The sequence below is a fragment of the Choloepus didactylus genome, chromosome 20 (assembly GCF_015220235.1).
Source record: "Choloepus didactylus isolate mChoDid1 chromosome 20, mChoDid1.pri, whole genome shotgun sequence".
In the NCBI taxonomy this organism is placed as follows: Eukaryota; Metazoa; Chordata; class Mammalia; order Pilosa; family Megalonychidae; genus Choloepus; species Choloepus didactylus.
Window position 1 is genome coordinate 33,405,616 of NC_051326.1, and position 24,631 is coordinate 33,430,246.

General features: G+C 39.4%; 1 protein-coding gene across 6 annotated transcripts in view; it reads right to left on the minus strand.

The window, feature by feature from the left end:
• FBXO16 (F-box protein 16) overlaps nucleotides 1-24,631 on the minus strand; it is an 85,843-nt gene that overhangs the window by 2,259 nt on the left and 58,953 nt on the right. For 2 of the 6 annotated variants that reach the window (XM_037813025.1, XM_037813028.1), the window contains exon 8: nucleotides 1,137-2,290. In XM_037813025.1, the coding sequence (XP_037668953.1) occupies nucleotides 2,108-2,290 (183 nt within the window). In that variant the 3' untranslated portion in view covers nucleotides 1,137-2,107. The other 4 variants (XM_037813030.1, XM_037813027.1, XM_037813029.1 and 1 more) reach the window with 4 other exon arrangements.

Consider the following 24,631-nt stretch of genomic DNA (forward strand, 5'->3'; position numbering starts at 1 on the left):
GTTGTGACCTAAGGATGGGCAGAGGTCACCCAGGGGACCAGTCTGAGGCAGATAGTGTATTTCAAAAACAGTCACAATATTTTCCACCCCCCAGATTCTTCCAGAACCTTGCATCTCTTATAAGTCTGTGCCCCCTTTGCTTGAAACCAGACAAGCCTCTGGGACCAACAGGGTACAGTGAAGTGACATTATGAGACTTACAAGGGTAGGACAAAAAGGCAATACAGACTCCACCTGGCTTTCTTGGGACATTTTTCCTTAGACTGTAGCCACCATGCTGTGAGAACCCCAGTCCACATGGAGAGGCCCAAATGGAGAGGAACAGTGTGGCCCATGGCCCTCAGCCCTGGCTAAATGCCCAGTGGACAGCTAACACTAACTTTCCAGCCATGTCAGTATGCCATCTTGGAAGTGGATGCTTCTGCCCTCTGTCAAGAGGCCCCAGGGGATGCTGTGTAGATCAAGCTTTCCCCATGGAGCTCTGCCTGCATTGCTGAACCATGAAGAAAATAACCAACTGTCATTCCCAACAGCTACGTTTTGGGGTGGTTTGTTACAAAGAAGTAGATAACCAAGCTGTAGCAGCTGGTAAGCAATGAGGCCTTCTCTCTCTTGACATGTCCTTTCACAGAAGATCATGGTTTATTCCATGAATGAAAACCAGAAGAGGGCTGGGGACATACTCCAGTCTGGCCCATTCAAACATTTTCCCACAGTGTGACTGACTCCTGACATAATCAAAGGGGTGCGTGAGGACAAAGGGAGGTGGACACCTTGCTGCTGCAGGCCACCCCAGCTCACGTGGCTGCCCCTCACTCTTGGAGGCAGACCATGAGAGCTCTGACTCTGAAAAGAGGGAATCCATTCCCTCAGCTGCTGCTTTGCCCATGGGAAGAGCACAGATCTGGTGGTGTGTTTTCTTTCTTCTCTGCCTCACAGCCACTTGGTAGCTTCACTCTGGGCGGTGCAAACTAATAAATTGAAATTGGTCTTGTTTCGTCCTCCACTGATCATTTGGGCATCCTAGGCCATCCTCCCAAGTCACCTTTTTAAACCATTTTAAACCAAATAATGTAATATGTATACATATATTATAGTATGTAGCATAAGAACATACACCTTCAATATTACATGACTGTTTTTCTGTAATTCTGCTTTACTCAGGTAAACACATACATTGGAATGGTAACTTCTGCCTCAAGTGTACATTGGGACCTTGAAATGGTTACAGCTTAGAATATATGATACATTTTTTTCAGTTATATTTTCTGTTTTCCAATAACTCTTTAAAGTCCATTTATATTATTTAAACATCAATTGTAATTCCTCCTTTGGAAATGTATACGTTTTCCCCCACTGTGCTTCCATTGTTCCACTCATATCCTACCCCTCCCCACCCAGATGCCCGAGTCATACAACTCAGCTCTGCCCTATGCCTTGGGACGGTGACATCTAAGGGCTGCATCCCCCAGGCTTCTTAGCTCTCTAAATTCCAGATGGGCTTGACCAAAGGAAAGCCTTATGGGAAGGTTAAAATGTGGGAACAGAGAAGAGTTAGGGTATTCTCCCTCTTCCCTCCCTGCTGGGCCTTGGTTTGGACACTGGTTGTGTTTCTCTCCCATATGACATACATCCTATTGGGTGGCCCCTCACTGGGTTATAGGATCTCCACTCCATCTCCTTTGCTCTACAGGCCATGCGGTAATAATAAAGGCTCCCTGTTGCTGCTAGTTTTTGGGTGTTTCTCTATCCCTTCTTGATTCTCTTAACCCACCCATACCATATTAAATAGCCCCATCATTAAACTATTCAAGTAGCCTTGGGAGTGTGTTCTCTGTGTCTTTCTGGGTCCTGACTGACACACCCAATATTACCAACAGTGCCAACATATGTTTCTTCATCAACCCCATGGTACCTATCATCACATTTCTATTAAAATTTATAAATGTATCAACTTTTAGGCAGGGAATACCTTTTACTGAAATACTGTAGAATCACTTTCACATTAAGGTACTATACTGAAAGAGTTTCTAATAGAGGTGCCAAATAAAATTCAACTTTCAAGCCTGTGTAACATCGTGCCTTTTCTATAAAAGTCCTTTCATTTTTAAATCAGCTTTGGTTCTGGCTCCTGGTAGGGTAAATATTGAAGCCCATAGTGTCCCTGAAGATGCTGTGTGAGAATTTTAGTTGTTGCTTCGGTAGCTGGGAATCCCACTGACCGATGAGATGCCCAGGCGAGACGAGCCGGAACTTTTAGAGGGGAGCTGGGTTCTGCATTTAGAGATATCTAGGGAGGAGAAAAGTATCATTAGAGTGAGAGTTATTACAACATTAAAGGAAGCTATATAATTAAACTTATTTTTATGCTATAAAACAATTTTATAAAATCATTGGGCTAGATAGGGTTTATTGAGATTTCCCAACTTTACTCCTCTCTGCCCCCATGCAATCTTCACCTTGAGTTACTCATAATAAGTTCTTTAGTCTCCAAAGTGCTTTCACAAACATTATTTCACTCGAAGCTCAAGAAAATTCTATGAGGGAGGTAGGGAGGTATTAACATCTCCATTTTACAAATTGATGAAACTGAGGAAGAGGCAGTTTAAGTGACAGCTCAAAATCACACAGCCAAAAAGTGATGGAGCTGGTTCTGGAGACTTGATCTTCTGATTCTTAGACCAGGTGAGTATTAGTGTAGTTCCCGTATTTGATAATCTCTACTAATCTGCACATGCACACATTCTCTCTAAAAAGGCAATTGTCACATTCCAACCAAAACTCACAATGAGAAAGGACTTCTTCTGACATCTGGCCATGCACAGGAAAGGGAAGAGGAAAGAATGGAGAGAGGAAGAGAAAGAAATAACATGATCTGAGCTTGTAGGGATAGAGAGTGAGATACTCTTTAAAGTTCACCCTTACCTTGGCTCCTACTGTGTGATGAGAGATAAAAAGAAGATTCAGCATAGCAGGTACTGTAGCCTCCACCTAAATATGCTCCTCTTCCTATTACTTCATACTTAGTGGGCAAGTTGCAGGAGTCATATGAGATCATTTGTTATATCTCCCTAATGCTCTGATGGGTATGTTTGCAATAAGTAGGGTTTCTATTAATCTGGGGAAAATCCTATTTTAAACTTTCATTGAGTAAGAAATTGCTTCAACCAATGACTGCTGTAATGTGGTCGCTAATTATTCCACAAAGATGCCTTACACAGATTGATCCTGCCTCATACCCTACTCTGACAGAAGTGCTCTCTTCAGTCCTCCTCTAAATCTCACCTGTCCTTCAAGACTTACCTTCTCCACGAAGCTGGAGTGTCTCAACTCTCAGTGATTTCTCCATCATCTAGATTCCTAAGCCATTATCACTGAGACCACTGGCTTAACATTTAATATATGCTTCAGGGCATTATTATTCATTTTTGAATGTCATTATTTCTCTCCCCATGAGACTACAGCCTCCCGGAGAGCAAAGCTGCATGTTCTACTTTGTTGGTTACAGGTGTCTGTCTGCATTATGTGATACTTTTTCTGGGAACAAGTAGGCAAAACTGGGGTTAAAACTAGTAAGTTGATGGATTCAAGAGAAAAGGGGTGAAGAAATGGGAGTAAATAATCTTCCCTCATTTAAAGATTTCTGTGTTGTTTTAAGATCAGTACAAGGTAAGAGAAAAAATAGGAATGGTCCTTTATGTTCTCGCTGCTACCTGGAAAAATTCTTTTTCTTCTCTTTTAGTAACAATGAAGATAAAATAATACCTGTTGAGTGAAGAAAAAGCCTAGCTCTCTGTGATACAAGAATGGACTAGTCAGCACCTCACCTGTAACAGTTTCAAATTTAATCCTCTTAAAGTCCAAGGCTGATCTATCACTGCATCTGAGAAACCTTTCTCCTAAGCCTCTGGGGCAGTTCACAGGCCCAGGCAGGGTCCTTTCCACTCTTCTTTTTTGACTGGGGCAGGTCTTAGGGACTCACCTGCTCTCCTCTCCTCTAGGTAGTTGTCACTGTTTATCCAGACTGTTGAATTTCTCTTGTCTGCAAGAATGGTGCTGGAAAGATGGTCTCCCTACATCCACCCTTCCTTGTTGTCCCTGGAAACCAGCTTGTAGACCCTCTTCATTTTAAGACTTTAATGCTTATTCCACACGAGAGAAGGAATAAGACTTAAGAGAAAAACATAAGAAGTTGTAAAAGAGGGTAAAAAAAATCTGACAGTCCTGGATCTTGGTCTATGGCATCTAACTACCTGGTTGAAATGATACCTGGAAATTTCTTTTATCTCAATGCTAAGGGTCACTAAACCTTTTCCTTCCTACTGGTATTTGACTGCTACCTGGCTGTGAACCTGTCCCTTCCCTTCTCCCCAAAAGGTCCCTCTTCTCAGCAGATAGACTAAAAAATAAGTACAACTTTAGCAGATGGTTGAACCCTTTTATCAAGCGGTTTATTTTCATTTCTGAGCACCTCTAGACTGGCCAAGGCATATTTTACTAAGATGGTATCCTACATAGGATTCTTTCCTCAAAGGCATTTTCCTACAGCTCCTTAGTGATTTTCTTTTCTTCTTTCTCTCTCTCTCTCTTTTTTAAATTAAGTTGATTCCTGAAATGGCTACTTTTCTACATAGTTCAATATTCAAAAGGTACAAAAGGGTACTGTGAAAAAGCTCCCCCAGCCCTCCAGTTCTCTTCTTCAAGGGCAACCAAGGTTACCAGTTTTTTTGTGTGTAACCTTCAAAGATATTACATACATATGCAAGAAATATACACATAATATGCAAGATATTCTTCCTCTCTCCTGTTTTACACAATTGGTAGCATGCTATAAACATCATTGCTTTTCTATCATTATATGAGTCTGTGTATACGTATGTGTATGATTGTTACAAATCAGTACATGAAAAGCTCCCTCAACATTTTATGGTTGTAAAATTGCCCATTTATAGACATAATCTTTTCAGTCTTTTGCTCTTACAAACAATGTTGATATAAATGACCTTTTGCTTATGTGCAAATCTATCTTCTATAGCCACATGTTGTCTGAAGAGTTAATGATGCTGACAGCCATACAATCTTCCAGTATGTCTAGTACTGGAGCATTACCATAAAAGGTATTCTTTTCCTCAATCTGCTCCTATGAAAAGGGGTAAAATTAGGTAATTTAAATATATTTTTTGTATCAGTTAAACTTAATGCTCTTTTTCTAGAGATATTTACCCAATAAGGTAATTCTTACACATGTTGTTCTAGTGTCTTTATATGGGAGGAAATCAGAGAAGAGAAATGTAAGACAATGCTTTACCCATTGGAAGTCTCCAGGATTCTTTCTTGGCTCATTTCCTGGGCAATCAGTGCCTAAATCTTCCATTACTGAATCTACCTCTCTCACCTGGCTTCGTTCCTAAGCACCTGGCTCACTCTCTTCTGAATAGAAGAGGCACCCCTTCCTGCTGTGTTTCTGGTCTCAGCGGTGGGTGGTATGAACATTCACACAATCACCCAAACCAGAAACCTGGAGATTATCCTTTCCTTGCCTGGAAGCTACCCCCCTCTAGCCTGTAAGCTCCTTGAGGGCGGGGACTGGGTCTTGTTAGGGCTGTACCTCCAGTGCTTTGTCCAGTGCCTGTAAAATATCTGTTGAATAAATGAATAAGCAGATGAATTATTCCTCCCTCTCCCTCATTTCAGGGCAATGGCCAAAACAAACTTCTAGGTGAAATTTGAAGCATGGATAGAAAATTCCCATCTTCAGGCTGGATGTCATTTTATTTGGCACAGAAAGGAGTCTGAGAACACCAAGAGGCCACTGAGGTTTCCTAGGGCCCTGCAGGGAGGCTAGGGCACAAAAAAAGTTATGAACAGGGAACGACTTGTATATTTCAACTTGTATACATACCTGTGTTTTTCACTCCCCAACTGAATTTTGTTTGTTCTCCATTTATGTTATTTGCAGAAAATTTGCAAATGATCTTTGAGATGAACTACAACATTGGATAAGCCCATGGATCAGTTAAGAGAGTAGAGTAGGTAATGTATGTGGATATGGAAAATAGATAATATGTAGCAACACTGATAGCACGTTCAGTGTGCCATTCACTCTTCAGAAATAGCATCAACAGCAACAATAATGTTAAAATCTGATTGCTGAAAGGGGGATGCGAAATGAAATGAAATAAAGCTTCAGTGGCTGAGAGATTTCACATGGAGTCGAGAGGTCACTCTGGTGGACATTCTTATGCACTGTACAGATAACACTTTTTAGGTTTTAATGTATTGGAATAACTAGAAGTAAATACCTGAAACTACCAAACTCCAACCCAGTAGACTTGGCTCTTGAAGACGATTGTATAACAATGTAGATTACAAGGGGTGACAGCGTGATTGTGAAAACGTTGTGGATCACACCCCCTTTATCCAGTGTATGGATGGATGAGTAGAAAAACGGGGACAAAACCTAAATGAAAAATAGGGTGGGATGGGGGGATGATTTGGGTATTCTTTTTTATTTTTATTTTTTGTTCTTATTCTTCTGGTGTAAGGAAAATGTTCAAAAATAGATTGGGGTGATGAATGCACAACTATATGATGGTACTTGAACAGCTGATTGTACACCATGGATGACTGTATGGTATGTCAATATACCTCAATAAAACTGAATTAAAAGACACACACACACATACACACAAAATCTGATTGCTGGACATTGTGCTAAAAGTCATACATTTATCTCCTTTAATTATCTCATTTAATCCTCTCAACAAGCCTGTGATGTGGTAAAGGTAAAGAAGTGGTAAAGAAGGTGACAATCTTCACTTTTGTAGGAGGCCCCATCCGTCTTCATGTACCCTCAACACTTTTTTATGACTGCCAGTTCAAGGGTGATATGGTATTGTTATACATAAATATGGATTATTGTGTTTGCAAATCATAAAACCAGAAATTTTTTTAGTCATATAAACACAGCTTAACTTTGCCCCTGTAAATTGCCTAAGCGTAGGCTGGGGACTGAGCAATAATTGGAGATGAAGGGCCAGAGTGTACAGAAGACATCTGGGGAGGTCCCATCCAGAGGGACTTCCCTCTGGGAAGAGGGTCTAAGAGAGGTCACTGGTTAACTGGCTCTCAGTCCCCAGGATGGAGCTGCTTCATGGATTTTTCCATCTAGGAATTCTGTGAAAGGACCTCTGCTTCCTCCTATAGCTTAGGACCACAGAAAGCTGCTTGGATCTGTCTGCTCACCCTTCCAGAGGCCCCCTGCTTTGGTTAACACCTGTGGAGAGAGTGTTCCCTTTTCCTCCTAGCTGGAAATACCACTATCCATATATTTTGTTGTTGTTCAGCTTCTGGGAGAAATAGAGGTGAGGCGTTAGGGAGAAATAATCAACGTAGTTTTAAAGAAGTCACAGACTTGTCTTTGTTCTTGGTTTGTCCTCTAAGCAATCTCAGGATAAAACTGTCAGCTGTAGAGGAAGGCTAAGCAACGTTAACCAGAGTTTTGAAATGCAAATCCAAGACCTATGTGAGGACGCCATTCAGCCTCCCAAGTAGGTGAAATAAGGTAGGGATGTGTTGCAAAATGTGCATAAGCCATAAGGTTTGAGTAGTTGTTTGTTAGTGATGATTACAAACTCATATTTCAAAACATCCGTGTTATAAGATCCATTTTAGAATAGTTTGTGGCAAAACACTATATTACTAAATGTGATATATATAAATGTATATAGAGGTGTATAATTTTAAATTTTAATTTATATATATTAATATATATACACATTCCAGTAGTAACAATGATTAAAACATGTCATAACTAATATGTATATAACTAATAGTAATATTATGTGATTCACAAACACGGTTCTTCTCTTGTGGTATATCCTGTATAGAAGCTAATTTGTGCCAAATATTTTGTGTTTAACACAAATAAAAACAAGTGCGATTTGACACCTGCCTGAATGTTCAGTGAAAGGGAAGCAGGTAGAATTGCCCTAGTTTGAAATGCCAGGGTAATTTATTATGTATAGCATGATAAAAAAGGAGGTGACAAGATAGAACAAGTAAACTAAGCTCTGCTAGTGGCAGAGGAGAAATGCAAAGACTCCAAGTAGTGGCCCTTCCTGGGAGTTAACTTTGCCCCCAGGATTCTCAGCAAATTAGGCCTTTTTTTTCTTTTAGGTATCAAAAATTATCAATAACCAATACCACAGTTATTAAACAGCAGAATATTCATAGTGCCGAGTCCATCACACATGCATTCTTCAGTCTAGGAGCTTGGCCGATAAAGCACAGCATGGATAAGGAGTACATGCATTAAAGTATGTACAGGCACAAGACTGAACAGAGGTTATGGCAGGCAAAGGAAATACATAAATTACATTTGATATTGTTATTATGCAACCATATTTTACAAAGTGGTAACTATGAGAGACCATCAGAGGGACAAAAAAAAAAAAGACAAAGGGAAAAGATACAGAAAATGGGGAAGGGAAAAGTAGAAGAGAGAAGGAGATGCTTGCTTCACAGGCTAGAGTATCCTAACAGTGCTTTCTGGCTGCCTGGCTAGCATCTAGTTCCTCTCGACAGCTGCTCACAGAGCTCTCCCACCTTAGCTTGGGGTCTCAGGCTCTGAGACAGTCCCCTTCTTGCTGCTGCTGCTACCTTTTACCATTTACCGAATGCTTACTTTAAGCTATGCACTGTGCTTTACATAACCCTCACAAACCTGTCAGGTTAGTAGTATTAACTGATTCCATTCTACAGATGAACAGATTCTTAGAAAGGTTAAATAACTTGGGCAAAATTAACAAGCTATTAAATAGTTGTACTGTGCACTGAACCTAGGCTGTCTGAGTCCTAAACATGTGGTCTTAGTCATAAAAGTGAAATATCAGAGGGTATTTAGTGGGGAGAATCCAAACATGTTTTAGGTACTTAATATATACTTGACATTTAGTCCATCCTGACAACAATCCTGCAAAGTATCATTATCCTCATTTTACAGATGAAGAAACTAAGGCTTTACTTCACGTGGTTTACTTCAAAGAACCCAGGTCTGACTGCAAAGCCTAAATTCTTTAGAATTTAGAGTAGAATTCCCAGGAATCACAGATTGAACTAAATAATGAAAAGTCTTTCTCATGGATATTTTTAGTTTTACCCACTCAAACCAAATAGTATAAAACACACACCTGGGGAGCATAAGAATTTGAAAGAAGTCTATTAAAGACCTCCTACAAAGAAGCTGCTGCAAAAAATTTATTTTGGAAATTCTTCTGTTTTGATTAATTATATATTTTAAAGTTCAAAGAAAAAGATGGGAAAAAGAAAACAGTTTTTGTTTAAAATTAAGACTAACTAATGTAACGGATTCTTTTTGGTATTCAATGTAAAGTCATTTTAATCACAGCTCTGTCCCTCAGTTATCAGGAAAGAGAGGAGGGTGAATGCAGTGGAAACTATGGGGCTCCCAGGTTCAGACTTTAGCCTGAAAGAGACTTTAAAGATACTGTAAACAACATGGCGATGCAAGACATCCACTGAAAGAGCCTCCGCAGAGACTTAGTAAATGAAAGGACAAATCTCACTTGCTTAGAACTCTAGAGGACAGGAGAGACTGTAGAAGGACTTCACAAACACTGAATTGAAGAAAGTGAAAAATCTCAGGTAGGAGAACTCCATCCTGGATGCCGGTCAGTTCCTGTCCCCCTCCCCCTCACTGGGACCTGCACAGCTTGGGAGTCACACAGAGGCAGCATGGCCTGGGACCCTCCCACCATAGACTGAGACTGTAGAGCAACTCACAGAATCAAGTTAGAATTCCATGCACACCCAGGCACAGGGACCTAAGTCTGCAGTGATTTAGGGTAGAACACAAGCCACTGAGGAGTGCTGCATCCAAAAGGGCCTCCAGGGGTAGAGAGATGTAGAGGTAGAGAGGTAGAGAGGTAGAGAGGTAGAGGTAGAGGTAGAGGTAGAGAGACAGAGAGAGATAGATAGAAAGGCTGGTAAGAACTGTGGTGCCCCTAATCCGGTTTTAGTTGGCTGCATACCTGAAGGCAAAATGGACTGTTCTGAAGTGACCCACCTTTCTGGATTGACTCCATCAGGATCCCTGGGTTGGGATACCTTAATGGGGAAGAAACAAGAAACCAGAGGCAGAAAACCCTCACATTAAAATAAAAGGAGGTGTTTAAACAGAACTACTGTAAGATAGGACAGGTCCTAGAACTGAAAAGTGTAAGGCAAAATGGGGCACTAAGTGAGGGAGAGAATTTAAATAAATCACAGGAGCTGGGGGGAGAAGTCTGCACAAAAACAAACAGAACAGATCAAGATTCCTGGAGAAGGAACAGAGGAAAGGAAGCTTTCCCCTGGAGGTGAAACAATTACACAAAAAGTGCAGTCTTAAAAATTGCAATGCATATCCAGGGCAAGAATCAGATGAAGAAGAGCTGAGAAAATCTGAACAGTTAAACAAGGGCTTTTCTAGAAGTCTAGAATAAGTTAGACCAAGTATCAAAGAAGAGCCTTAACACAAAGCCAATCAACAATAAAACACTAGACAAGAGGGAGAAATGGACCTTTGGAATTAATGCATCAAGATAATCAGATGCCTAGACATCAGCAAAAAAATTAAAAGCCATACTAAAAAATAGGAAGATAAGGCTTCACTAGAGGGAAAAATTAGAACTTCATAGGAGATTCAGAAGTTGGAACAACTAATCAATGATGTTCAACCAAATCTCCTAAATCCATTTAAGGAGATGAAGGAAAATATGCACAAAGAGATAAAGGATATTAAGAAGAAAATAAGTTAGCATAAAGAAGAATTTGAAAGTATAACAAGAAACATAACAGAAATTATGGGGATGAAAGGTGCAATAGTAGAGACTAAAAATACACTAGAGATATACAACAGCAGATTTGAAGAAGCAGAATGAAAATCAGTGAACTAGAACATAGGACAATCAAAATCTTACAGACAGAAGAACAGATGGAGAAAAGAACAGAAAAAAATGAGCAGGGTCTCAGGGATTTCAGTGACAGCATGAAGCACACAAACATATGTGTCACAGATGTCCCAGAAAGAAAAGAGAATGGAAAGGGGGCATGTTCTGGTATATTAAAGCTGCCATTATGCAAAATACCAGAAATGGATAGACTTTTATAAAGGGAATCTATTGGGTTACAAATTTACAGTCCTAAGGCCATAAAAGTGTCTAAACTAAGGCATCAACAAGAGGATACCTTCACTGAAGGAAGGCCAATGGCATCCAGAATACCTCTATGAGCTGGGAAGGCATGTGGTCAGCATCTGCTGATCCTTTGCTCCCGGGTTGCATTTCAAAATGGCTTTCTCCATAATGTCTCTGGGCTTCTGTTTCTCTTAGCTTCTCTCTTTTAGCTCCTGTGCATCTGTGCTTGTTCTCCTAGGGCACGTCTCTCTAAGTGTCTGAGGGTCCTCTCTTAGCTTCTCTGGGGCAAACTCTGGCTTCATGTCTTCGCTAAGCATCTCCAAACATCTTTTTGTCTGGGTCTGTGTCAGCTCTTAGCTTCTCCCAGGGCAAACTGTGGATTACATATCTTAGCTTCTCTCCAAAATGGCTTAGTCCGCTTCTCTGAGCTCCTTGTTTCCATGAGCTCTTTTAAAGGATTCCAGTGATCTACTTCAGACCCACTCGGAATGGGCAAGGTCACATCTCCATGGAAACGACCTAATCATATGTCCCACCCTAATCAAAAGACTAATAAGTCTGCTCCCAAAAGACTGCATTAAAGAACAAGACTTTTGTGGAGGACATAATAGATTCAAACCAGCACAAGGTGGAAAGAATATTTGAGGCAATAATGGCTGAAAACTTCCCAACTCTTATGAAAGACACAAATATACATGTCCAAGAAGCTCAATATACTTCAAACAGAATAAATCCTAACAGACCTACTCTGAGACACATACTAATCAGAATGTCAAATGCCTAAGATAAAGAAAGAATTCTGAAAGCAGAAAGGGAAAAGTGTTCATCACATACAAGGGATCCTCAAAAAGGCTAAGTATCAATTCCTCATCAGAACCCATGGATGCGATAAAGAAGCTGTATGATATATTTAAGGTACTGAAAGAGAAAAACTGCCAGCCCCAAATTCTTTATCCAGCATAACTGCCCTTCAAAAATGAGGGAGGGCTTAAAATATTCACAGTTAAAAAGAAACTGAGAGAGTTAGTCGATAACTCTCTACAAGAATCACTTAAGGGAGTGCTGCAGGTTGAAAGGAAAACACAGGAAAGAGTGTCTTGGAGTCATGTGAAGAGTTGAAGAACATCAGGAAGGGTAACTAAAAGGGTAAATGCAAAACCCAATAGTACTGTATCCACGATATAGAACTCTACTATTTAATTCATATAAGAAACAATACAATTGATGAAGAAAAAGGACTATTTCCTGATAACAGATGTGGAAAATATAGACAGATAATGTGAGACAAAAATAACATAAAGAGGAGAAACAGAAGGACATGGGGCAGAGAATGTGTATGCTATTGAAGATAAGTTGATATCGTTTTAAATTAGTAGGTTATAGATGTAGGTTCTGTAATATAAATCCCAGGGCAACCATGAAGAAAGTATTTTAAAAATATACAAGAACAGAAATGAGAAAGGGATCAGTCAGACACATCACAGAAGATCAACTATACGAAAAAGGAGGTTGCCATAAAGGAATAGAAAGATAAAAAAAAAAAGATATGACATAAAAAAATGAAAGGACAAAATGGCTGAAGTAAGTACTGCCTATATAATAACACTGAATGTTAATGGATAAAATTCCCCAATCAAAAGACACAGATAGTTGAATGGATAAAAAAGCATGATCCAACTACAGGTCATTTACAAGAGACTCACCTTAGACCCAAAGACACAAATAAGTTGAAAGTGAAAGGATGCAAAAAGATATTTCATGCTAATAGTAACCAAGAAAGAGCTGGGTAGCTATACTAATATTGGACAAATAGACATTAAGTCAAAAGCTATTATAAAAGAAGGACACTATATATTATCCATCAAGAAGAAATAACAATCATAAATATTTATGCACTTAACATTGTATCCCAAAATACATGAGGCAAACACTGGCAAAACTGAAGGGGAAAAACAGATTATCTCTACAATCATAATTGGAGACTTCAACACACCACTCTCATCAATAGATAGAACATTTAGACAGAAGTAATAAGGAAACAGGGAACTAAATATGATAAGTGAACTATCTAACAGACATATATAGAACATTGCACCCCCAAACAGCAGGATATACATTCTTCTCAAGCGCATGTGAATCATTTTCCAGCATAGAGCACATGTTGGGTAACAAAACAGGTCTCAATACACGTAAAAAGATTGAAATTATATATACGGCACTTTCTCTGATCATAATGGAATGAAGCTGGAAATCAGTAACAGGCAGAGAACTGGAAAATTCACAAATATATGGAGGATAAACAACACACTCTTAAACAATCAATGGGTCAAAGAAGTTACAAATGAAATCAGATGAACAAAAATGAGGACACAACATATAAAACTTACGGGATGCAGTGAAGGCAGTGCTGAGAGGGAAACTTATAGCCCTAAATGCCTACATTAAAAGAGAAGTAAGAGCTAAAATCAAAGACATAACTGCATACTTGGAGAAACTAAAAAAAAAAAAGAACAGCAAACTAACCCCAAAGCAAGCAGAAGGAAAGAAATAACAGATTAGAGCGGAAATAAATGAAATTGAGAATTAAAAAAACCAATGAGAATTAACAAAACCAAAATTTGGTTCTTTGAAAAGATCAGCAGAATTGACAAACCCTTAGCTAAACTGATTTAAAAAAAGAAAGAAGAGAGAAGACACAAATAAATAAATCAGAAACGAGAGGAGGGACATTACTACTGACCACACAGAAACATAAAGGATCATAACAGGATACTATGAATAACTGTATGCCAACAAATTAGACAACCTAGATGAAATGGACAAATTCCTAGAAATACGCAAACAATGTACACTTACTCTACAAGAAACAGAAGACCTCAACAGACCAATTACAAGCAAAGAGGTTGAGAGTCATCAGAAACCTCCCAACAAAGAAAGAACCAGGACCAGATGGCTTCAAGGTGAATTCTACCAATCATTCCAAGAAGAATTAATACCAATCCTGCTCAAATTCTTCCAAAAAATTGAACAAGAGGGAACATTAACTAACTCATTCTATGAGGCCAAGATCACCCTCATACCAAAGCCAGATAAATATACCATAAGAAAAGAAAATTACAGATCAATTTCTCTAATGAATATAGATGCAAAAATCCTTAGCAAAATACTTGCAAATCAAATCTAAAAACACATCAAAAGAATTATGAACCATGATTAAGTGGGTTTTAGCCCAGGTATACAAGGTTGGTTCAACATAAGAAAAACAATTAATATAATGTATCACATCAACAAACAAAGGGTAAATACCACATGATCATCTCAATTGATACCGAAAAGGTGTAAGACAAAATTCAGCATCCTTTCTTGATAAAAAACTTGGAAAAAATAGAATGAAATTTCCTAAGTATGATAAAGGGCATATATGAAAAACTCACAGCTAACATCATACTCAATGGTGAAAGAATGAAAGCTTTCCCTCTAAGATCTGGAACAAGATGAGACTGCCCACTGTCACCACTGTTATTCAACACTTTACTGAAAGTTCCAGCCTGAACAGTCAGGCAAGAAAAAGAAATAAAAGGCATCAACTGGAAAGCAAGAAGCAAAACTTCCACAATTTGCAAATGATATGATCCTATGTATAGAAAGTCCCAAAAAACTGCAACAAAGATATGAGAGCTAATAAATGAATTCAGTAAAGTGACAGGGTACAAGATCAACACTCAGAAATTAGTAGTGTTTCTATGTACTAGTAATGAGCATCCTGAGGAGGAAATCAAGAAAAAATATCCATTTACAATAGCTTAATTGCTATTAATTCTTTTAATTAAGAATCAAATATCTAAGAATAAATTTAATCAAGGATGTAAAGAACCTGTACACAGAAAACCACAAACCTTTGCTAGAAGAAATCATAGAAGACCTAAATAAATGAAAGGATATTCCATGTTCATGGATTAGAAGACTAAGTATTGTTAAGATGTCAACTCTACCCAAAATGATTTAAAGATTCAACACAATCCCAATCAAACACAGCCTACTTTGCAGAAATGGAAAAGCCAATTATCAAATTTATTTGGAATGGTAAGAGGCCCTGCGCCAGTTGGAAACTGTTATGAACCCCAGAGGAGTGATGATCTTTTAATCCAATCATGTTGGGTGGAAACTTTTGATTGGGTTGTTTCCATGGAGGTGTGGACCCCACCCATTCAGAGTGGATCTTAATTAGATTACTGGGAGTCCCTTAAGAGAGCTCACAGAGAGAAGGAGTTCAGAGAAGCTGAGAGAAACTGTTTGGAGAGAAGCTAAGACAAGTAATCCAGAGTTTGCCCTAGAGAAGCTAAGAGAGGACCCCCAAACACTTTGAGAGAAATATCCTGGGAGAAAGAAGCAAGGATGCAGAGGACCTGAGAGAGAGGAGTTAAGACAGATGCCCAGAGACATTTTGGAGAAAGCCATTTTGAAACACAACCCTGGAACAAAGGACCAGCAGACAACAGCCATGTGCCTTCCCAGCTGACAAAGGTGTTTCAGATGCTATCAGCTGTTCTTCAGTGAAGGTATCCTCATGTTGATGCCTTAGTTTGGACACTTTTACGGCCTTAGAACTGTAAATTTGTAACCTAATAAATCCCCTTTATAAAAGCCAATCCATTTCTGGTATTTTGCAATAATGGCAGCATTAGCAAACCAGAACAGGCCCTTAATAGTCAAACACATTTTGAAAAAGAACTTAGTTGGAGGACTTACACTAACTGACTTTAGAGCATATTACCAAAGCTATGGTGATAAAAACAGCATGGTACTGGTACAATGATTGATAATGGACCAATGGAATTGAACGGAGAGTTCAGAAACAGACCCTCACACCTATGGCCAATTGACTTTTTTTTTTTTTTTAATTCAGTTTTATTGAAATATATTCACATACCATACAACCATCCATGGTATACAATCAACTGTTCACAGTATGATCATAAAGTATGTGTTCATCACCACAATCTATTTCTGAAGATTTTCCTTACATCAGAAAGAATCAGAATAAGAATAAAAAATAAAAGTGAAAAAAGAACACCCAAACCATCCCCCCCCATCCCACCCTATTTGTCATTTAGTTTTTATCCCCATTTTTCTACTCATCCATCCATACACTAGATAAAGGGGGTGTGATCCACAAGGTTTTCACAATCACACTGTCACCCCTTGTAATCTACATTATTATATAATGGTCTCCAGGAGTCCAGACTGCTGGGTTGGAGTTTGGTAGTTTCAGGTATTTACTTCTAGCTATTCCAATACATTAAAACCTAAGAGGTGTTATCTATATAGTGCATAAGAATATCCACCAGAGTGACCTCTCGACTCCATTTGAAATCTCTCAGCCACTGAAACTATTTCGTCTCATTTTGCATCCCCCTTTTGGTTAAGAAGACACTCTCAGTCCCATGATTCCGGGTCCACATTCATCCCCAGGAGTCACATCCTGCATTGCCAGGGAGATTTACACCTCTGGGAGTCAGGTTCCATGTAGGAGGGAGGGCAGTGAGTTCACCCGTAGAGGTGGCTCAGTTAGAGAGAGAGAGTGGCCAATTGACTTTTGACAAAGCTGCCAAGCCGACAATTGGGGAAGAAGAGTCCCTTTAACAAAAGGTGCTGGGAGAACTGGATATGTATATGCAAGAGAATGAAAAAGGATCCCTTTCTTACACCATGTACAAAAATTAACTCAAAATGGACCAAAGACCTAAATATAAGAACCAGGACTATAAAACACCTAGAAGAAAATGTAGGGAAGGATCTTATCTTTAAGATCTTATGTTAAGCAATAGTTTCTTGGACTTTACACTCAAAGCACAAGAAAGAGAAGCAAAAATAGATAAATGGAACCTCCTAAAAATTAAATTGTTTTGTGCATCAGAGGACTTTGTCACAAATATGAAAAGAAAACCTACTCAACAGGAGAAAATATTTGGAAACCACATATCTGATAAGAGTTTAATATCCAGAATACACACACACACACACACACACAAATCCTTTAACTTAACAACAAAAACAGAATCAACCCAAAGAGGATATATAAATCATTAAAAAGCACATGAAAAGATGCTCAACATCACTAGTTATCAGGGAAATGCAAATTAAAACCATATGATATTTCACACCCACTAGAATGGTCACTATTAAGGAAATGAAAAATTAAAAGCGTTGGATAGGATGTGGAGAAATAGGATCACTCATTCATTGCTGGTGGGAAAGTAAAATGTCGCAGCTCTGTGGAAGACAGTTTGGCAGTTCCTCAGGAAGCTACAAATAGTATTACCATATGACCTAGCAATCCCGCTATTAGGTAAATGCCCTAAAGAATTGAAAGCAGGGACTCAAACAGGTGTTTTTCACACTGATGTTTATAGCAGCATTATTCACAATTACCTAAAGATGGAAACAACCCAAGTGTCAATAAATTGATGAATGGATAAACAAAATATGATATATACATACAATGGAGTATTATTCAGCTATAAAAAGGAATAAAGTCCTGATGCATGCAACAACATGGATGAACACTGAGGGCATTATGTTGAGTGAAATAAGCCAGGCACAAAAGGACAAATATTGTATGATCTCACTGATATGAACTAATTATAAGAACCAAACTCACAGAGTTAGAATCTAGAATATAAGTTATCAGGGATAAACTGGGGGTGGAGAATAGGGAGCTGATGCTTAATTTGTACAGAATTTCTATTTAGGTTGATTATAAAGGTTTGGAAGTGGATGGTGGTGATAGTAGCGCCAAATTATATATGTGAATGTGGTTGAAAAAGGAAGTTTTGGGTCGGGTATGATACTAGAACGAAAGTTGGAAGATAAAACATGGGTCTGTGTAACACAGTAAACCCTGATGTGGATGATGGACTAGAGTTAAAGGTATAAGAATGTTCTTTCATGAATTATAACAAATGTTTGACAGTAATACAAGGTACTAATAATAGGATGGTACATGGGAAAAATTACACCTAATGTAAACTATGGACTGTATAGTTAACAGTACTACTTTATTAAGTAGGGTTCCCTTTTCCCTTAATCCTATAACATCTGCAAAGCAAAAAATGTTGTGTAAACAGCATTAGGCCATGAGGAGGGGGGAGTAAGACTGTACCAGTTAAAGGAAGCGAAGCTGCGGTTGCACACATCAGCCAAGCATAACCCTTTTAACAATAACTGCTCCAGGTCCAAGTGAAACTCTTTGTAACCCTTTAATAATCAATAGCTGCTCCAGTTCCAAGTGAAACTCTTCGTGAAATTGTTTCTTTGTAAAATTATTTTTTGTGATCAATAACTGCTCCAGTTCCAAGTGAAACTCTTTGTGAAATTGTTTTTTTGTGATCAAGAGCTAACTGCCAACTCTGCTTCTGTTAAAATAGCTTGCTTGCATTTCTAGGATACGGTTTCTGTCTATATAAAGCACCAGTGCAGGCAGGTCGGGGCTGCTCACTGAATTCCCTGTGCGGAGGGAGTCAAGCTGAGCAGTCGCCGGCCGGCTAATAAAGGCTTTTTAAATTCTAATTGGCTGTCTCGTACTTTAACTCACAGGCACCGTAACACTTAACTATTTCAACATTTGTAACAAACGTACCATACTAATGCAAAATGTCAGCAAAGGGGGGTGTTCTAGTTTGCTAATGCTGCCGGAATGCAAAACACCAGAGATGGATTGGCTTTTATAAAAGGGAGTTTATTTGGTTACACAGTTACAGTCATAAGGCCATAAAGTGTCCAAGGTAACACATCAGCAATCGGGCACCTTCACTGGAGGATGGCCAATGGCATCCGGAAAACCTCTGTTAGCTGGGAAGGCACGTGGCTGGTGTCTGCTCCAAAGTTCTGTTTTCAAAATGGCTTTCTCCCAGGACGCTCCTCTCTAGGCTGCATTTCCTCAAAAACGTCACTCTTAGTTGCACTTGGGGTATTTGTCCTTTCTCAGCTTCCCTGGAGCAAGAGTCTGCTTTCAACAGCCATCTTCAAACTGTCTCTCATTTGCAGCTCCTATGCTTACTTCAAAGGGTCCCTCTTGGCTGTACCTCCTCTTCAAAACACCACTCAGAGCTGCACTGAGTTCCCTCTGCCCCTCAGCTCATTTATATGGCTCCACTGATCAAGGCCCACCCTGAATGGGTGAGACCACACTTCCATGGAAATATCTCATCAGAGTTATCACCTGCAGTTGGGTTGGGCATATTTCCATGCAAATCTAATCAGCACCAAAACGTCTGCCCCACAAGACTGCATCAAAGAATATGGCTTTTTCTGGGGGACATAATACATTCAAACCGGCACAGGGGGGTATATGGGAACACTGTAGTTTTTACATGACTTTTCTGTAATCCTACCACTTTTCTAATTAAAAAATAATAATGCGTTAAAAAGATGTAATATTTTATACTCCCATTTATAAATGGGAAATCTAAACTCATTTTCTAAATGGAAAACTAAAACTCAGGGAGGCTCAGTGACTGCTAATTTACAATAGAGTTGAGACCAGCACTGGGGTTTCCTGACTCCAAAACCATTGCTTTTTCCATAACACGACCAAAGAAGCACTTTATAGTATATTCCTTTTTCCCGTCTTTTGACCCACAGAGGAAAAAATAAAGCAAGAAAGCTTATCAAAGCATTTAAAAAATCAGGATGGTAAGAGTAAAGTTATCCTGGGAAGAGGCAATCAGAGGCCGGGATTAGCAGAGCACAGGAAAAGAGAAGGTCTTATCTAAGGCAATTAGAGTAAATAGGCAATTAAAGGCTTTTGTTACTCACATTTAAGCAAATATACTCAAACAGTAAGCTTTTAGAAATCGTGGCCAAATCAGAATTTAGAATGTGAGGACTTTTAACCCCGATGTAAAAGTTCAGTGTGAGACAAAAGGTATTTATTTTTATACTTAACTTGGTAGGGGGAAAAAAAAAAAGAAAAGAAAAGAAGTGAAACCAGATGTCACTGGGGTGCTAACTCTTAATCCAATTCCAGGGCCCATGGAATCCAAAGACCACCCCCTTGGTTTTTGTGACCTGCCCCAAGGGACTTCTGTTTTCTTGTCCTAGAAGTCTGATATCTTTCTTCCTTATATAAATTGAGTAGAATTTACTATATAGGTGGAAGGAAGTGTTTACATCCCAGCAACAGCAAATAAGTTCAATTGGTACAGGTAGCATCACTATGTAACAGTGTCCGGGGTCACACCAGGGAGTTTTGCTGGCCCCTCTCCTCAATCCAATCTCAGCTTTTCTCTACATTTTGCTGGCTTCTTTCTCCTGCTCTAACATCTTTCCTCCTCCTCCTCTTCCCTTTCAGAAGCAGAAACAACAAACACTTCAGAGGAGGTTTTCCCCTTCTTTGAAGTCTTGGTGCCTTCTCCCATCCATGCCTCAAGGACTCATCCCTCACAAGCAAGCTAATCAAAGTCTTTTCCCCAAATAAACAGTTTCTTCCTCCCTAAGAGAAATGGTGAGGCCAACCGTCCAGATTTTAAAAATACATTTTTCACGTCTTCACACAAGATTGAAAATCTTTCAAGTTTAAGATGGTGTGATGGCTTGAAAAGCTTTATGTACCCCAGAAAAGACCATGTTCAGAAAAGACCAGCTAATCCACTCTGATGGGTGTAGACCTATGGTGGGTACCTTTTGATTATATTATTTTAGTTAATGCATGACCCAGGTGGGTCTTAATCCTCTTACTGGAGTCCTTTATAAGAGAAGCTGAGAAAGAAAAGCCAGAGAAGGAGAGAATCTGAGAGACAAGGACACACACAGAAGCTCAGAGAGAAATCCAGTGAAGCCAGAAGCTGGAAGCAACAAAACCCAGGAGAGAAAGGGGAGACCAGCAGACGTTGCCATGTGCCTGGCCACGTCACAAAGGAGCTGAGGATCACCAGTAGCTGCTATTTGGGGAGAACACATTGCCTGTTGATGCCTTGATTTGGACATTTTCATGGTCTAAGAACCATAACCTTGTAAGTTAATAAATCCCCTTTGTAAAAGCCAACTCATTTCTGGTATATTGCATTTCATCAGCTTTAGCAAACAAAAACAGATGGTAACGGACTATATTGTAGTGTTTATATATATTTTTTGTTTTGTTTGGAATGGAATTTTACTATAATAACAAATAGCAATAGGGATTTCTTGATATTTATATAATTGTGATAATCTTCAAAATTGAAGCACATGAATGATCAGATCTAGGCTTTATTCCCATCTTCTAGCAATTATTCACATCAAAAAGTCAGCTTAATTTAAGCAGCTTTAACTAGGTAGCACCTGGTGGTCACCTCTAGAATTGAAAGCATATGAAATCAGGTCCCTTTTAGAGGTTGGCTTCCTCTTTACAGAGAACTCTCCTATTTGAAAGCTCTGGTACTGAAAGGCAAAAAGATAGTTTCAGTGGCCTTATAGCCACAGCCCTGGAGAGATGCCCTAAGGGATATTTGTCGTACCCTTTTTGCACTCTCATGCTTTTTTCTCTTCCAACCCTTTCCACTTAACAAAGCTTTAACTTCTCTAAGAATCACATGACCCTGTCCCTATTAGGGGAGCAAGGAATATTCAGGGGTTCATGTGTCAGCCACCTCCTGGTTAGGACCTATAGATATATCACTTTCACCTGTTTCACCTGCTCAATTGTTTCTCTAGTTCCTCCTGAAATCTTTCTAGATAAACTTGTCCAAACGATGTGAGAACTTTCTATCAAACAAATACCTGATTGCCGCCATTGGAATCACACCTGGGCTCAGTTTACCACAACAAATGATCTCTATAGCTGAAGGAGTCAGAGTTTTACTACCCTCTACCCTTAGGTTCCCTAATTGACTTGCCTCACCACCCATTTCCTCTTCCCCCAGGCCCCACATGCAACATTTCTTAATTTTCAAAATCATCTTGCATCACTCAGACAGTTACTTATTTCCTATGAGGTACGTGGCCTACAATGAGGGCAAATCGCCCCCTGGGGATAGGGGGCCTTAGCTACACACAGTCTTGTGCCCCAAACAGCGAGGCCTCTCATAGGCACAGGTACTGAGCCATAGATCACAGCATAACTTTTGGGGAGCTTAATTATACCTTATGCTCTTTATCAAAACTACTAAACATAAATAGTGATTATAATTAGTATATTTACAAAAACAATACAAGCAGATAGATATAATCAGGTGTTATACTTCATTTATTAATAACTAATTGTTCACTATCATTGCTTTCTTTACCCTGGTTTCCCTTTCTGTCCTAGTCTAGCTTTTTAACTTTTTAATTTATAATGAATATTTTAACTTAGGTAAGCCCTGCTACCAGTATTCAATAGACAGTTAATGTCAAAACCTCATGGGAGATAAGATTGAGGGAAGACGGTGAAGTAAGAAGCTCCAGGAATTTGCCCCTCCACTGAAACAGCTATTGAACTGGCAGACACTGTCTGAATCAACCATTTTGAAACTCTGGAGTCTAGTGGAACACTGGGCAGCATCCAGGGAAGATCTGAATGGAGAGGCTGGTAAATTGTGGTAAATATCAGTGAATTTCACCTGTGCAACTGCTAACTGCCCCCATATCCCAGTTGTACGGCAGGCAGCAGCGGGGACTGCAGCCTGGCTCCAGATGCAGCTTGCAGGTACCAGGGTACGCTATAAGGACCAAGTTCTCCAAAATCCAGGTGTGTATGTTCTGATCACTGATCACTGTTTTTTTTAAATTTATTTTATTGAGATATATTCACATACCATGCAGTCATACAAAACAAAGCATACATTGATTGTTCACAGTACCATTACATAGTTGTGCATTCATCACCAAACTCAATCCCTGACACCTTCAATACCACACACACAAAAATAACAATAATAATAATTAAAGTGAAAAAGAGCAATTAAAGTAAAAAAGAACACTGGGTGCCTTTGTTTGTTTGTTTGTTTCCTTCCCCCATTTTTCTACTCATCCATCCATAAACTAGACAAAGGGGAGTGTGGTCCATATGGCTTTCCCAATCACATTGTCACCCCTCATAAGCTACATTTTTATACAATCGTCTTCAAGATTCATGGGTTCTGGGTCGTAGTTTGATAGTTTCAGGTATTTACTGCTAGCTATTCCAATTCACTAGAACCTAAAAAGGGTTGTCTATATTGTGCATAAGAGTGCCCACCACAGTGACCTCTCGGCTCCTTTCGGAATCTCTCTGCCATTGTAGTTTATTTCATTTCCTTTTACATCCCCCTTTTGGTCAAGAAGATGTTCTCCATCCCACAATGCCAATTTGCCAAGTTGCCAGGAGTCATATTCCAAGTTGCCAGGGAGATTCACTCCCCTGGGTGTCAGATCCCACGTAGGGGGGAGGGCAGTGATTTCACCTGCCAAGTTGGCTTAGCTAGAGAGGGAGGGCCACAGCTGATCACTGTTTTTGATCAGCGACTTCAGATCACTGGGGGGCTGAGTCTGAGGGTGGCTGTGCTGGTTTGAATCTATTATGTCCCACACAAAAGCCATGTTCTTTTAATCCAATCTGTGGGTGCAGACTTAGTATGGGTGGGATCTTTTCAAAGCCATTTTGAAACCAGAACCCGAGAGCAAAGGATCAGCAGACGCCAGCCACATGCCTTCCCAGCTAACAGAGGCGTTCTGGATGCCATCAGCCTTTTTTCAGTGAAGGTATCCTCTTGTTGATGCCTTAGTTTGGGCACTTTTATGGCCTTAGAACTGTAAATTTGTAACCTATTAAATCCCCTTTGTAAAAGCCAATCCATTTCTGGTATTTTGTATAAGGGCAGCTTTAGCAAACCAGAACAGTGGCCACTGTTCCAAATACCCGTCAGGCAAAAGTGGCAAAAGAGTCTTAAAGAGGTAGTATTATTCCCATTAGGAATAATTTTCATTTCCCATTAGGGAGCAAAAATAGCTTAGAAAAGTCACAAATAGATGGCTCTAGCCTGCAACAACAACAAACCTGGAATCCCAGAGGAGTGGGAGAACTAGATTCTCAGAGTTATAACAAAATAATACTCAGAATGTCCAGTTCTCAACAACAACAAAAAAATTACAAAACATACAAAGAAACAGGAAAGCATGGCCCATTCACAGGAAAAAAAAAAAATCCCAGAAACCATCCCTGAGGAAGCACATCCCATTGGAACTATTAGTCAAAGACTTTAAATCAACCATCTTAAATATGTTCAGTGAGCTAAAGGAAGCCACATACAAAGAGCTAAAGGGAATCACAAATACATCTGAACAAAATAGATGAAAATTATAAAAAGGAACCAAACAGAAATTTTGGAGCTGCAAAGTTCAGTATTTGAAACGAAAAAGCTCATTAGATGGATTCAACAGCAGATTTGAACAGGCTGAAGAATGGATCAATGAATTTGAGAACAATTGAAATTATC